Raw genomic sequence first — 13,544 nt, forward strand, 5'->3', positions numbered from 1 at the left:
GCTCTGAGTGTATTACATGAATATGATAAACAATCATTCAGTACAAAGGTAAACTACAATTGATATCGACTTAGATATACAATACAGAAATATCTATTTGTCAAATAAGAGTTACAATTATATTAAATTGAACTACAATGTACATCAAAATAATTTACCGTATATAAAGAAAATATATACTATACTGAAGACTTTCGTTAAACATATTGTATTTGGGGAATGGGGATTAGCTAAGGTAAAGTCTATTCACTTGGCTATGAGAAGTACATTTAGCCTATAGATAAATGAACAAGCGATCTATTATTTACAATACTGATATTAAAAACAACACATTAATATCAGACATTAGAACAATTAGAAGAAAACTCATTTACACAACATTTATAAAATAAGCACGACCCATGAATAAGATTTGACTATCTTCTGTTTACATTGACAACTTCTACTTTCACTTTTGATACTGTACTTCCGGCATGTAGTGGTCATTTCCGGTCAGACCGAAATTCGTTAGATAGATAGTAATCATCAATAATCACCGAGCTTAAATCCGAGATCGAATATTAAGCTCTTATAATGAAAATGTACATTATGGATCAATGGTTATTCAAAGATTATAATAAAAATATTTACATCTTAAATTTACTGATCATTGACGTTAGCAACTGACACAAAAACTTATGACACTTGTAGTTTAAAACTCGCTCATTCAGATCAGATTAAACTAGTAGAGAAAAGTATACATTTCAGATTAAAAAGACAAAAATCATAAATCAATATTACACACATTTACCTCAATGATGAAATTCATATTGAATCGAGGAACATGATTTACACAAAGATGTATTTCGCACATGTCAGCAGTCATTCTATTTACGGAAGATCTCACAAGGGAGATAACTCTAACAAAAGTTGTAATTTAAGGTAACGCTTCACTGAACCACAAAGGTTCGCATAGATAATACTGATAACTTTAAGGTAAACTGATTTCTTACAGAACATGGTCTACCCTAGAGTTAAGTTATAGGTAAAACAGATAATAATGCTGCTTAGATTCCGAACATTCAAATTTACGCATTTGTTAATTCGTTTCTTTTGTTAGAAAGACTGCGACACAGAATACATACATGTACGTAAAATATACAAATGAAAAATTTATATACAGCATTGAAAAATTAAATAACTTTTAAATCAAAATGAAACATAAATCATTTAACAATATAATGTCAAATAGCTAATATGACTGATGACGAATAAATGATTTTTAAAAATAACAAAGATAGTAAAAATAAAGGATTGCTTACCTGTAAATATAAATGAGACAGCTGTTTAGATCCGATGTTCTTTATTCCTTGTCCAAGCTCTGAGTGAAGAGCTGGACGATGAACCAAATCTAAACAGACTGTCCGAAGAACTTTTTCCGTATTCTGATTGGTCAGCCAATCAGATCTAAGATCAAGGTAAGACAATCAGACAATACCGTTTACTGCGACACAGCGCACTGGCATCTAATCACACTGTCGCTAATTGATACTTAATGCCTGACACGGCTGTCAGATAATTAACTGACCAGGTAAAATCACAGGTGCCTTGTAAATGTCATGATGGTGACATAACTTGTACAAAGGGAAGATAAATCTGGAGGAACAGGTGTTTACTTCAAGTGACCATAGAGTAATTAAAATTGCAATTAGCTATGTAGATATTCTTTGTTTGTTAACTAGCCAACACTAATAACACACGGCGTGGGTAGGATATTATTACAATGATCAAAGGAAAGGAATTACATACAATAAAGCTGACACACATGTTTCTTGAGAAAGATTGTATCACATACTTTATACATAATTATTTTAAATTCTTGAAATAATTTCTTCAATGCATTTTGATTTCTAATTCCTTTTTCTTACTAAATATGACCTTTTATTTACAAAAACAGAGAATTATAAAGAAAAGTCTAAAATAAAACTTTTTACAAAAATCACAGATTTTCACTATGAAATTTCCCTATTGGTCACAAAAATCTTTGTCCTCAAAGATAAAAATGATAGTATTTGGTAAGTAAATTTATCTGGCTAGAAGCAAGATAAAAAAATGATGAAATTGGAATAATATATACAAACAATTCACAAAAAATGAGAATCATGTAAAATTGTAAAACAAGAAATTGAAATACAAGGGAGATAATCATGATTAAGATGAGAAATAACATTATTTGTACAATTAGTGAAAATAAATTGAAGATAATTTGACAAAACACTAATTTTGTACTAAGTTGTACAAGCATCTAACCAAGTACATGTATCCATATTTGAAATCATATCAACACTATTTGATTTCTATATACACAAAAAAAAATATACACACATACAGATTATGACCTTTTCCTGAGATCTGAACACAAAATTGCCAGAAATAAAGGTAAAAATTTGATAAGAGCGAACATCAGCTCTATCATAGTCATATGAAAATTTCTTTTGCCTGAATAGGCTTGAATTCATTGCATGAGTACAAGAAAAATTGCACAAACAATAAAATCAATCAACAGTAATTGTTGAATAACAATAAACAAAAAAATATATATACATAATATACAAGAAATTTGCATGTCATGTCTTGATCATACAAATTTGTCCTGAGGTTTTTTTTTTTTTTCAAAGTGAAAGAAGATGGAAATATCCATGATGACATACTAAAGTATATGCCGCATAAGGCTGCCTCAATATTTTCCTAATTGCGTGTGCCTGTGTAGGTGACAAACGGACCTTGTTAGTTGGGTAAATCCTGTGCTTGCTATTATTGTTAATAATAGAGAACTCTGACCAGTCTACACTTAACACAGGAAAGATCCTACCAAACACTTGAATATTATTAATATCAATTGAAGGAGAAATAGTCCAGTTGTCAGGACATAGAGGTAAAGAGGCAATGCGAACCAGTTCACATGTAGTGCCAGTGGTTAGTTCAAGAAAGACAGCAGTTTTATGATTGTTGTGAAACTTTCGACGTATGCAGTAAATTGAAGTTAGTATAAATACTGTGGTCAAAAGTGAAAGTGTTACATAAGGCCATGGTGTCATTAGGGTATTATACACATTTTCAGTAAGGGTGTAAGATGTGGTTGGGTTAGGAACACCTTGAAAATGAAAGCTGGGTACATGAGGTGATACAGTAAATGCCTGAACTGTGTGAGCTTTCTGAACGAGTAACATCATAGCAGATACTTTCCTTAATTTTGAGTACAAAAAGAAAATTAAGATAATTGCTATGCCTGAAGTTGCTGTTCCTACTAGTGCGATTACACCACTAGTGTCTGGCCATGTTCCTGAAGTAAATGGAATTTGTCCTTCTAACATAGATTCAGCTAAGGATTTGAATACAGTTTCACCTCTCTTAGTTGTCTCAACAATCTTCTTTAAACTTAAATGATATTTCTGATCTGTAGCTAACTTTACAGAAAATGAGTGATTATAGATGTTCAAATTTGGTATTTTAACATGAACAAAATCTGGGTAGGCGGTATCACCAAAAATAGAACTGTGTTGTGAGCTAGGGAAAAATTCTTGAAGAAGAGCAAGGTTGACTGGATGAATGACTGAAATGTCATTTGTATCATTCTTACATTTACCTAGACGAGGAGGTACAATAGGATTTCCTGCTGTTACAGTACATAAACAGGGTATTCTGACTACACAAAATGAGCAACCTTTGATTATCTTCTGACCATTTGGACAGTCTAATGCTAACATTGGTATATGATACATGAGTAGAGTAGAAGGTGCTAACTCTGTAATGGTTGGTGACAATACATTAGGTAAAAATCTAAAATCACATCTAGCTTTTACAGACTCTTTATGATTATAAAAGATAGCTGATATACAGGAAGATGTTGCTACTGACGAGAGAGCTAAATGAAACTTACAGTATAAAATGTCTGTTCCTGTACAATCTTGTAATTGTTGGTGAGACAAAGTAGAAAAATGTTGATTGTCACTTGTATGTACAAAATAATCAGGAGTGTCCAACAATTGTGTTGCATGAGAAGATGTTGAATTAACAGGTACTGGTGCGGAATACACTTTGTATACAAGCAATGGATGTATAAATGATGAAATAGGAATTTTCATAAGTAAATATAACATAGAATTATGTCTAGCATACACAAAATTGGCGTAATGATAGTAATACAATGGTTCATTATGTATAATGCTAAATCCTTTGTACTTAGAAGACATGATGTTTTGAACTTGTTTCAAGGTTGATTTCATAATCTTAGGAGATAGCAGAAAGGGAGATAATTTACCTTTTGCTAGATCATGAATAGCTAACTTAGCATGTTCTAAATGCTTATCCAATGTTGATGTAGCATTAATCTGAGTGAGCATAAGATTATCTAATAATACCAATTCGTGCTCAATGCCATCTAATGAAGCAGTAAATTGTTCTGATAATGTGACAGTTTGATCATGATTGCTTTTAACAGCTTCAACAATATTATCAAGACGTTCATTGACTACAGATATGAAAGACGTTAACTGGTGACTTTGAGAAGCCATAGCTTTAGCTAACTTGACATTGTTATTGTTCAACACTTGCATGTGACGCTTTAGGTCCTCAACATCATCTGATGTTGCAGTTCCAAACAACGACTTGGAAATTTGTCCAATGAAGTCTAGTAAACCACGTTTGGATCTACCAGAACTAAGGGTATTTGGGAAGTAAGAATGTGGAATAAGACGATGAATTTCCTTCACAGTAGAGTTGACATTAGACATACACTGAGTACGCAACTTGTTAAGCGAATCGACCACTTGATTTGCCATTTTACACGTCTGTCTTTGACATGTACGAATTCCTGGTAGATACAATGGTGAAGGAAGGGGTATCTTGAACGTGTGAGTCCAATATTCTTGACCAAGATGTAACTGAGCAGTAGGTTCAAACAAAATTCCATAGTTTAACCTTTGAACTGGTGATGAATCCGCGACAACTAAGGGAATGCAGAGGAACATCACAGCTAGAATGGCCCACATTTGAGATACACTATTCACACCTAGAGAAGAATAAGAAAAATAAGACTCAGTTAGTGATCTGTGTACCGGTAAAAGTCTCTGGCCAGGAGACATTTAGCACTAAATTGACAAACAAATATCAAAATCTTAGTAACATAACACTAAAGAGGAAAAGAAAAATAAAGGAATGAAAGAAAGTGGTATGAGAATATAATGAAATCTCAATTGAAGTTTAATCTATTGCTGTGAAAAACATGTCATGTTAGACTGTTTGTTCTTTCGTTTTTTCTTCCCATGTTGTGTTTTTGTAATATGAAATTCTCTCACCAATGAGGCAGGAAGATTCCCTTCTGGTTCCCAGGTCCTTTCTGAGTAACCTTTCCATTTAACACGGAATTCCTTAATTCCATTTCGAATTCTATAACGAAGCAACTTATCAATTGGATAAGTCTGAGAGTCTTGAGAATCAGACTGTACATTTGATTTCAGAGATGAGGGAACACCTAATCCTTGTGACTGAGAATTATCACTTTGTGATGGGGTGTTTACTGTCCTTGATACTTTTGTATTTTGATCACTAACAGTTTGTGGTTGTGGGACATGATGCAAATTGGCATTATTTCTTTGAGAGGAGGCATTACCTTGCCGAGAACCGTGACATACTTTGGCATCCTTTCTTTGAGATGTGGCATCAGTCTGCCGAGAACTATGATGCGTGTTGGCATCCTTTCGTTTAGAGGTGGCTTTTGTCTGCCGAGAACTATGATGCATGTTGGCATCATTTCTTTGAGATGTGGCATCAGGCTGCCGAGAACTATGATGCGTGTTAGCATCATTTCTTTGAGAAGTGGCATCAGTCTGTCGAGAACTATGATGCGTGTTGGCATCATTTCTTTGAGAAGTGGCATCAGTTTCCCGAGAACTATGATGCGTGTTGGCATCATTTCTTTGAGAAGTGGCATCAGTCTGCCGAGAACTATGATGTGTGTTGGCATCATTTCTTACCTGCTGGGATGGAGGATCAAGTATAACTCTACCTGTGGGATTGACATAAACCTTCAATCTGTTTGCATGAATGAGTGATTTCAATTCTTTGTGAGTGCTACAGCGCCTTAATTTATATGTATGATTTGGACCAATGTCTGTAATATAGAAAGGACCATCCCAGGGATTATGTAGTTTTGGAGAAAGACCTTGTGGTACCCGAGTAGAATGTAATAAAACAAGATCTCCATTCTTGAATTGTGGCTCTTTTGCTTTCCTGTCATGTTGTTGCTTCTGTTTGGCTTTAGCAGCTGTAATATTTTTCGCTGCTAACTCTTTTACATACTTAAGATGTTTTAGTAGTGCTGTTACGTGAGACTTGGCATCTTTATTTAAACCTTGCTTAGGGAGTAGGGAAGTGTCAAATGGGAGATTCATCTCTTTACCATACAATAGTTGATAAGGAGACATTTCTGAAGATTGAGTTGATGGACTCATACGGAATGCCATGAGAATACCTGGTAAAAATTCTGTCCAGTTTTGTTGATTTTCATCCACATAAGCTCTGAGACATTGAGCTAAGGTGCTGTTCATACGTTCACATGTTGAGTTTGTTTGGGGATGATAAGAGCTAGTGAAATGTCTGGTTACCTGAAATATTTCACAGACAGCGGTAACTATCTTAGACAGAAAATTTTGTCCTCTATCACTCACAATGGAATGTGGTGCTCCGTACCTGCTAAAAATTTCAGAATAAAGTACTCTAGCAATCTCCTTAGAATCTTGAGTCTTAAGAGGGAAGGCTTCAGGCCACTTACTAAATGAGTCAACAATAAGAAGGATGTATTTGTATCCCTCAGATGAAGTAGTAATGGGACCTAAGATATCCATATGCAGTCTGGAAAATGTACCATCTGGGACAGGCATGGGAGTTAAAGGTGCATTTCTCAGGTTTGTTGGCTTTTTGATCCTTTGACATGTATCACATGTGTGAATATAGTCTGAAATGTTTTGATACATTTTTGGCCAATAATATTTGAGTTGAACTGCATGGTAAGTTCGGTCAAATCCTAAGTGTGCTCCTCCTGCTTGACTGTCATGATATGACTTGAGGACATCGTCTCTGAGACATCTAGGTACTGCAAGTTGACGAACAGGAAGTTGTCCTTTTCGAGTAGATCGTGAGTAATGTAGATGATACAGAATGTCATCAAGTAGTACATATCTATCAGAAAGAGCTAAAACTCTGTCAGCATTGACCTTACCAGCTGGTAATATACCTGTCTGAAGATATTCATAAAGGTCAGAAAAATCAGGGCACTGTGATTGTAACAGTGAAACAGAGTCTAAAGGAACAGGATCAGATATTTCTGATATTACCTCAGGTTGAAGCTGGGTGTTGTGTGAGTACTCAAAGATAACTTGAAAAGAAGATTTTGAGTCTAAAACAGTAGCGACATCAGAAGAAGGTAGACTATCTTCAATAGGAGACGAATCTGTAATATCATAGGGTCTCCTTGACAGGGCATCTGCGACTTCATTTTTCTTACCTGTTTTGTAGATTATTTCATAATCATAGCTTTGAAGAAGAACAGACCAACGAGCTAACCTACCTGTTGAATTCTGTTTGATGTCCTTCAGCCATTTAAGTGCACAATGGTCAGTATAGATAGTAAAACTCTTACCTGCGAGATACACATGGTAGTTCTTTATACCTTCAACTATAGCAAGACCTTCTCTTTCTGAGATACTATACTTACGCTCACAGTTGTTTAATGAACGTCCACCATAGGCAATGACCCTTTCTCTGTTCTGATCATCAAGTTGTCCCAACACATAACCAATAGACTCACCTGAAGCATCTGTAGTAAGGATAAAAGGCTTTGAGTGGTCCGGATAAGCCAGAATAGGAGAAGATGTGAGAGCAGTTTTAAGAGAGTCAAAAGCATTCTGACAATCAGTGGTCCATTCAAACTTTCTGTCCAATTTAGTGAGGGCATGTAGGGGTGCTGCTATCTTACTGTAACCTTTGACAAATTTTCTGTAATAATTACAGAGTCCTAGAAATGATCTCACCTGTTTAGGGTTTTTGGGAGTTGGAAATGACTTAGCAGCATCTGTTTTTGAGGTATCTACCTCAACACCTTCCTTTGATATAATGTGTCCGAGGTAACAAACACGAGGTTTTGCAAACGAACATTTGCTACCTTTTAAAGTCAGGTTAGCAGACTTAAGACGATCGAAGACTTGTTGAAGATGTTGAATATGTGCTTCAAAGGAACGAGAGAAAACTAAGATGTCATCTACATAGACTAAACAAGTTTTCCAGTTTAAATCTCTCAAAACCTTTGTCATCAATGATTGGAAGCTAGCTGGGCTATTCACAAGTCCGAAAGGCATTCTTTTCCACTGGTACACACCAGTTGGTGTAACAAATGCAGACTTATGAGCCGTTTTGGGGTCCATTGGGATTTGCCAAAACCCAGAAGCTAGATCAAGGCTGGAAAAGAATTGAGCCTTAGTTTCTCCTATGGCATCAAATACATCTTCAAGGCGAGGGAGAGGGAAAGTGAATTGTTTAGTTACAGCATTTAATTTCCTGTAATCAACAGCAAAGCGTAACTGACCATTTTTCTTTTTCACCATAACAACTGGCGATTGCCACATTGATGTTGATTCTGAAATAATGTCATTCTCTAACATTTCTCTTATTTGACGTTCAGTTTCTGCTTTCACTTCTGGAGTTTGTCTATAAAATCTCTGACGAATAGGAGTAGCCTCCCCTGTTTCTATCGTGTGAAAATCATAGTTAGTTTTACCCAGTTCTGATAAGTTGGTAGCAAAGACAGATCTATTACTGTTGAGAAATGTCAGGAGAACATTTTTTTGTTGTTCAGAAAGATCCGAATTTTCAAGGTCAAATGAGAGTTCCTGTGATTCAGAAGTAGATTGAGATAGAGTAGTGTGGCTTTGTTTACTCTGACCATTACCTACTGAAGACTCTAAGGGGGTAACTGTTTCATTGTCAATAATAGATACTGAAGCTACAGCCTTGTTTCTCGAAATAACTACATCTTTCTCTGTTGGGTTCATAACCTGTAACACAGTTTTCTTACCAGATTGTACTACAGAAACACACTTAGCACCTGCGATACCTAACTTAGGTAAATCTGGTAAAGGTTCAAGTAACACATTAGATCCTACCGGGAGTGTCGAAACGTCTACCTGTATATTTGATATGCACATTGATGGTACAGTGATACTAGTGGAAGTTCTAGCTATACCTAAGTTTGTGTCTATTGAGAACACAGTGTTTGATGTTGGTTCTTGAAGCTGAAGTGTTCTAGTTGATGCATTAAAAACAGCTTGATTTTTCTCAAGAAAATCCATACCCAAAATAATAGGTTGATGAAACTTTTCAAATACATGAAATACTTGTGTGATGAATAAACCTCCAAAAGAAATTGGCAAGGACACTGACCCTAAACTGCAGTGATTTTCACCGCCGGCTACTAATACACTAATTGCTGAACATTTTTGTAGTGTTGACATATCAAAATTGACTCTTTCTAATAAAGGCAAAGCTACACATGAAATGGATGCTCCTGTATCTACTAATGCCTTGACAGGTGTACCATATAATTCAACACTCACAGTGTTCCTATCGACAGGGGTGACCAGGTTAATGTTAGTAACTTGCTTTCCTACAGCCTTGGAAGGTCTGTCTGAAGCTCTACCACTATTAGTTTTAGTAGGTGAAGGTTTACTAATTGGTGCCCTATGAGAAGTACTATTAGCATTTGTGCTGTTTAGGTGCCTATCCTTGCTAGGGATAGGCGCGTATCCCTATCGTGAATTGTTAGTATTTGCCCATTGTCCTCTACATACAGGTTTGATGTGGCCTATTTTGCCACACTTGAAACATGTTAAATTAAAAGCAGGACATTTTGTTCGATCAGTACATGACTTACCACAACCTTGGCATCGTCTTTGTTGTTGGTGCATTGGCTGGTTTGTTTGATGTCTATGGGGCTTTTGCTGTCTCCATTGTTGCTGGTGTTGTACTTGTTGTTGCTGCTGCTGGTGTTGCTGTTGTTGATGCTTTTGTTGTTGCAGCTGATTTACCTGCTGAAATATTGTTTCAGACAAGTCTCTGGTCATTTCGGCGAATTTTTCTGCGAGCACATTGACACTTCTAACCTCCGGCGAGTCTGTTACGCACTCTAACTCCTCCGAAGCTAGCTGAACTGCTTTCCTTAGTTCCAAAAAGGTTGAGGGCTCTTTACCTATTACTCTGGCCCTTAAGTCAGAATTGAGTCCTTTCACAGCTGCTTTTACCTTATAGCACTCTGGCAGTGGCGCTCCAAGTCCTGTCTTTTCAGCCCTTTCTATGAAGGATAAAGCACTTTCCGTTATGGTTTGTTTGATAGACATAAATGTCATATCATTGTCTTTAATACCAAATCTGTCAAAGAAAGCTACTTTAAAAGCAGCTAACGAGGCTATAGCTGATTGCGGTTGAGTTTGCAGCCACAGTGCTGCAGGCCCTTCAAATAGTAGTGGCAATGCACTAAGCATCTTTGCTTCTGTATAATTTTGGACTTTCATCCAAGCTTCCATGCTTGGAAACCATATTTGTGGTGACTCTGTTCCATCGTATTTCTTGATTTGAATGGTCGTCATCTCAAAGTATGATGTATTTTCTACAGATGAGTTAATTATAATTTCATTGTTAATAGAGTCCTCCTGTGTCAATTCCTGTTCTTCCTCATCATGGTTTTGTATGTCCGTTGTTGTGGATGCTGACTGACTACGGGTCGTTATGGAATCTCTGTAATTAATTGGCTTGCTGATAGGCATCACCAGGGGTCGCTTAGGATCTCCACCAAGTTTTCATGTTGTTTTTTTCTTTTTCTATAGTTTCTGAAGATTTTCTGTAAATATAAATGAGACAGCTGTTTAGATCCGATGTTCTTTATTCCTTGTCCAAGCTCTGAGTGAAGTACATGAATATGATAAACAATCATTCAGTACAAAGGTAAACTACAATTGATATCGACTTAGATATACAATACAGAAATATCTATTTGTCAAATAAGAGTTACAATTATATTAAATTGAACTACAATGTACATCAAAATAATTTACTGTATATAAAGAAAATATATACTATACTGAAGACTTTCGTTAAACATATTGTATTTGGGGAATGGGGATTAGCTAAGGTAAAGTCTATTCACTTGGCTATGAGAAGTACATTTAGCCTATAGATAAATGAACAAGCGATCTATTATTTACAATACTGATATTAAAAACAACACATTAATATCAGACATTAGAACAATTAGAAGAAAACTCATTTACACAACATTTATAAAATAAGCACGACCCATGAATAAGATTTGACTATCTTCTGTTTACATTGACAACTTCTACTTTCACTTTTGATACTGTACTTCCGGCATGTAGTGGTCATTTCCGGTCAGACCGAAATTCGTTAGATAGATAGTAATCATCAATAATCACCGAGCTTAAATCCGAGATCGAATATTAAGCTCTTATAATGAAAATGTACATTATGGATCAATGGTTATTCAAAGATTATAATAAAAATATTTACATCTTAAATTTACTGATCATTGACGTTAGCAACTGACACAAAAACTTATGACACTTGTAGTTTAAAACTCGCTCATTCAGATCAGATTAAACTAGTAGAGAAAAGTATACATTTCAGATTAAAAAGACAAAAATCATAAATCAATATTACATACAGTTACCTCAATGATGAAATTGATATTGAATCGAGGAACATGATTTACACAAAGATGTATTTCGCACATGTCGGCAGTCATTTTATTTACGGAAGATCTCACAAGGGAGATAACTCTAACAAAAGTTGTAATTTAAGGTAACGCTTCACTGAACCACAAAGGTTCGCATAGATAATACTGATAACTTTAAGGTAAACTGATTTCTTACAGAACATGGTCTACCCTAGAGTTAAGTTATAGGTAAAACAGATAATAATGCTGCTTAGATTCCGAACATTCAAATTTACGCATTTGTTAATTCGTTTCTTTTGTTAGAAAGACTGCGACACAGAATACATACATGTACGTAAAATATACAAATGAAAAATTTATATACAGCATTGAAAAATTAAATAACTTTTAAATCAAAATGAAACATAAATCATTTAACAATATAATGTCAAATAGCTAATATGACTGATGACGAATAAATGATTTTTAAAAATAACAAAGATAGTAAAAATAAAGGATTGCTTACCTGTAAATATAAATGAGACAGCTGTTTAGATCCGATGTTCTTTATTCCTTGTCCAAGCTCTGAGTGAAGAGCTGGACGATGAACCAAATCTAAACAGACTGTCCGAAGAACTTTTTCCGTATTCTGATTGGTCAGCCAATCAGATCTAAGATCAAGGTAAGACAATCAGACAATACCGTTTACTGCGACACAGCGCACTGGCATCTAATCACACTGTCGCTAATTGATACTTAATGCCTGACACGGCTGTCAGATAATTAACTGACCAGGTAAAATCACAGGTGCCTTGTAAATGTCATGATGGTGACATAACTTGTACAAAGGGAAGATAAATCTGGAGGAACAGGTGTTTACTTCAAGTGACCATAGAGTAATTAAAATTGCAATTAGCTATGTAGATATTCTTTGTTTGTTAACTAGCCAACACTAATAACACACGGCGTGGGTAGGATATTATTACAATGATCAAAGGAAAGGAATTACATACAATAAAGCTGACACACATGTTTCTTGAGAAAGATTGTATCACATACTTTATACATAATTATTTTAAATTCTTGAAATAATTTCTTCAATGCATTTTGATTTCTAATTCCTTTTTCTTACTAAATATGACCTTTTATTTACAAAAACAGAGAATTATAAAGAAAAGTCTAAAATAAAACTTTTTACAAAAATCACAGATTTTCACTATGTAGTCTCGTGTACGAAAGCATAGTACATAAAGTAGTTATAGTATAAAACCATCTGTGTATTGGTATGTAGTCTCGTGTACGAAAGCATAGTACATAATGTAGTTATAGTATAAAACCATCTGTGTATTGGTATGTAGTCTCGTGTACGAAAGCATAGTACATAAAATAGTTATAGTATAAAACCATCTGTGTAGTGGTATGTAGTCTCGTGTACGAAAGCATAGTACATAATGTAGTTATAGTATAAAACCATCTGTGTGGTATGTAGTCTCGTGTACGAAAGCATAGTACATATAGTTATAGTATAAAACCATCTGTGTAGTGGTATGTAGTCTCGTGTACGAAAGCATAGTACATAATGTAGTTATAGTATAAAACCATCTGTGTATTGGTATGTAGTCTCGTGTACGAAAGCATAGTACATAAAGTAGTTATAGTATAAAACCATCTGTGTAGTGGTATGTAGTCTCGTGTACGAAAGCATAGTACATAAAGTAGTTATAGTATAAAACCATCTGTGTAGTGGTATGTAGTCTCGTGTACGAAAGCATAGTACATAAAGTAG

At 35.1% G+C, this 13,544-nt stretch overlaps 1 protein-coding gene across 2 annotated transcripts; it reads right to left on the reverse strand.

The window, feature by feature from the left end:
• Positions 1 to 863: 863 nt before the first annotated feature.
• On the reverse strand, positions 864 to 12,969 carry LOC138335834 (uncharacterized). 2 transcript variants are annotated; one of them, XM_069284985.1, is made up of 3 exons: positions 11,774 to 12,969; positions 9,965 to 10,927; positions 864 to 5,050 (listed from the first exon to the last, which is right to left on the reverse strand). In XM_069284985.1, the coding sequence occupies exons 2-3, from the start codon at positions 10,851 to 10,853 to the stop codon at positions 2,652 to 2,654; spliced, it is 3,288 nt and encodes a 1,095-aa protein (XP_069141086.1). In that variant the 5' UTR covers positions 10,854 to 10,927; positions 11,774 to 12,969; the 3' UTR covers positions 864 to 2,651. The 2 variants fall into 2 exon arrangements, with proteins under 2 accessions (XP_069141086.1, XP_069141087.1); XM_069284986.1 differs by having other exon boundaries at positions 11,768 to 12,969.
• Positions 12,970 to 13,544: the final 575 nt, after the last annotated feature.

This window comes from Argopecten irradians, chromosome 12, assembly GCF_041381155.1.
Source record: "Argopecten irradians isolate NY chromosome 12, Ai_NY, whole genome shotgun sequence".
Lineage (NCBI taxonomy): Eukaryota > Metazoa > Mollusca > Bivalvia > Pectinida > Pectinidae > Argopecten > Argopecten irradians.

What these genes read in the sequence shown, in the direction of transcription:
- LOC138335834 (XM_069284985.1), bottom strand. Translation starts at nt 10,853, where the DNA reads ATGCCTATCAGCAAGCCAATTAATTACAGAGATTCCATAACGACCCGT. An exon ending in AAGACGATGCCAAGGTTGTG is followed by an intron (nt 5,051 to 9,964) that starts GTAAGTCATGTA and finishes ATTCTTCTCTAG; the next exon opens with GTGTGAATAGTGTATCTCAA.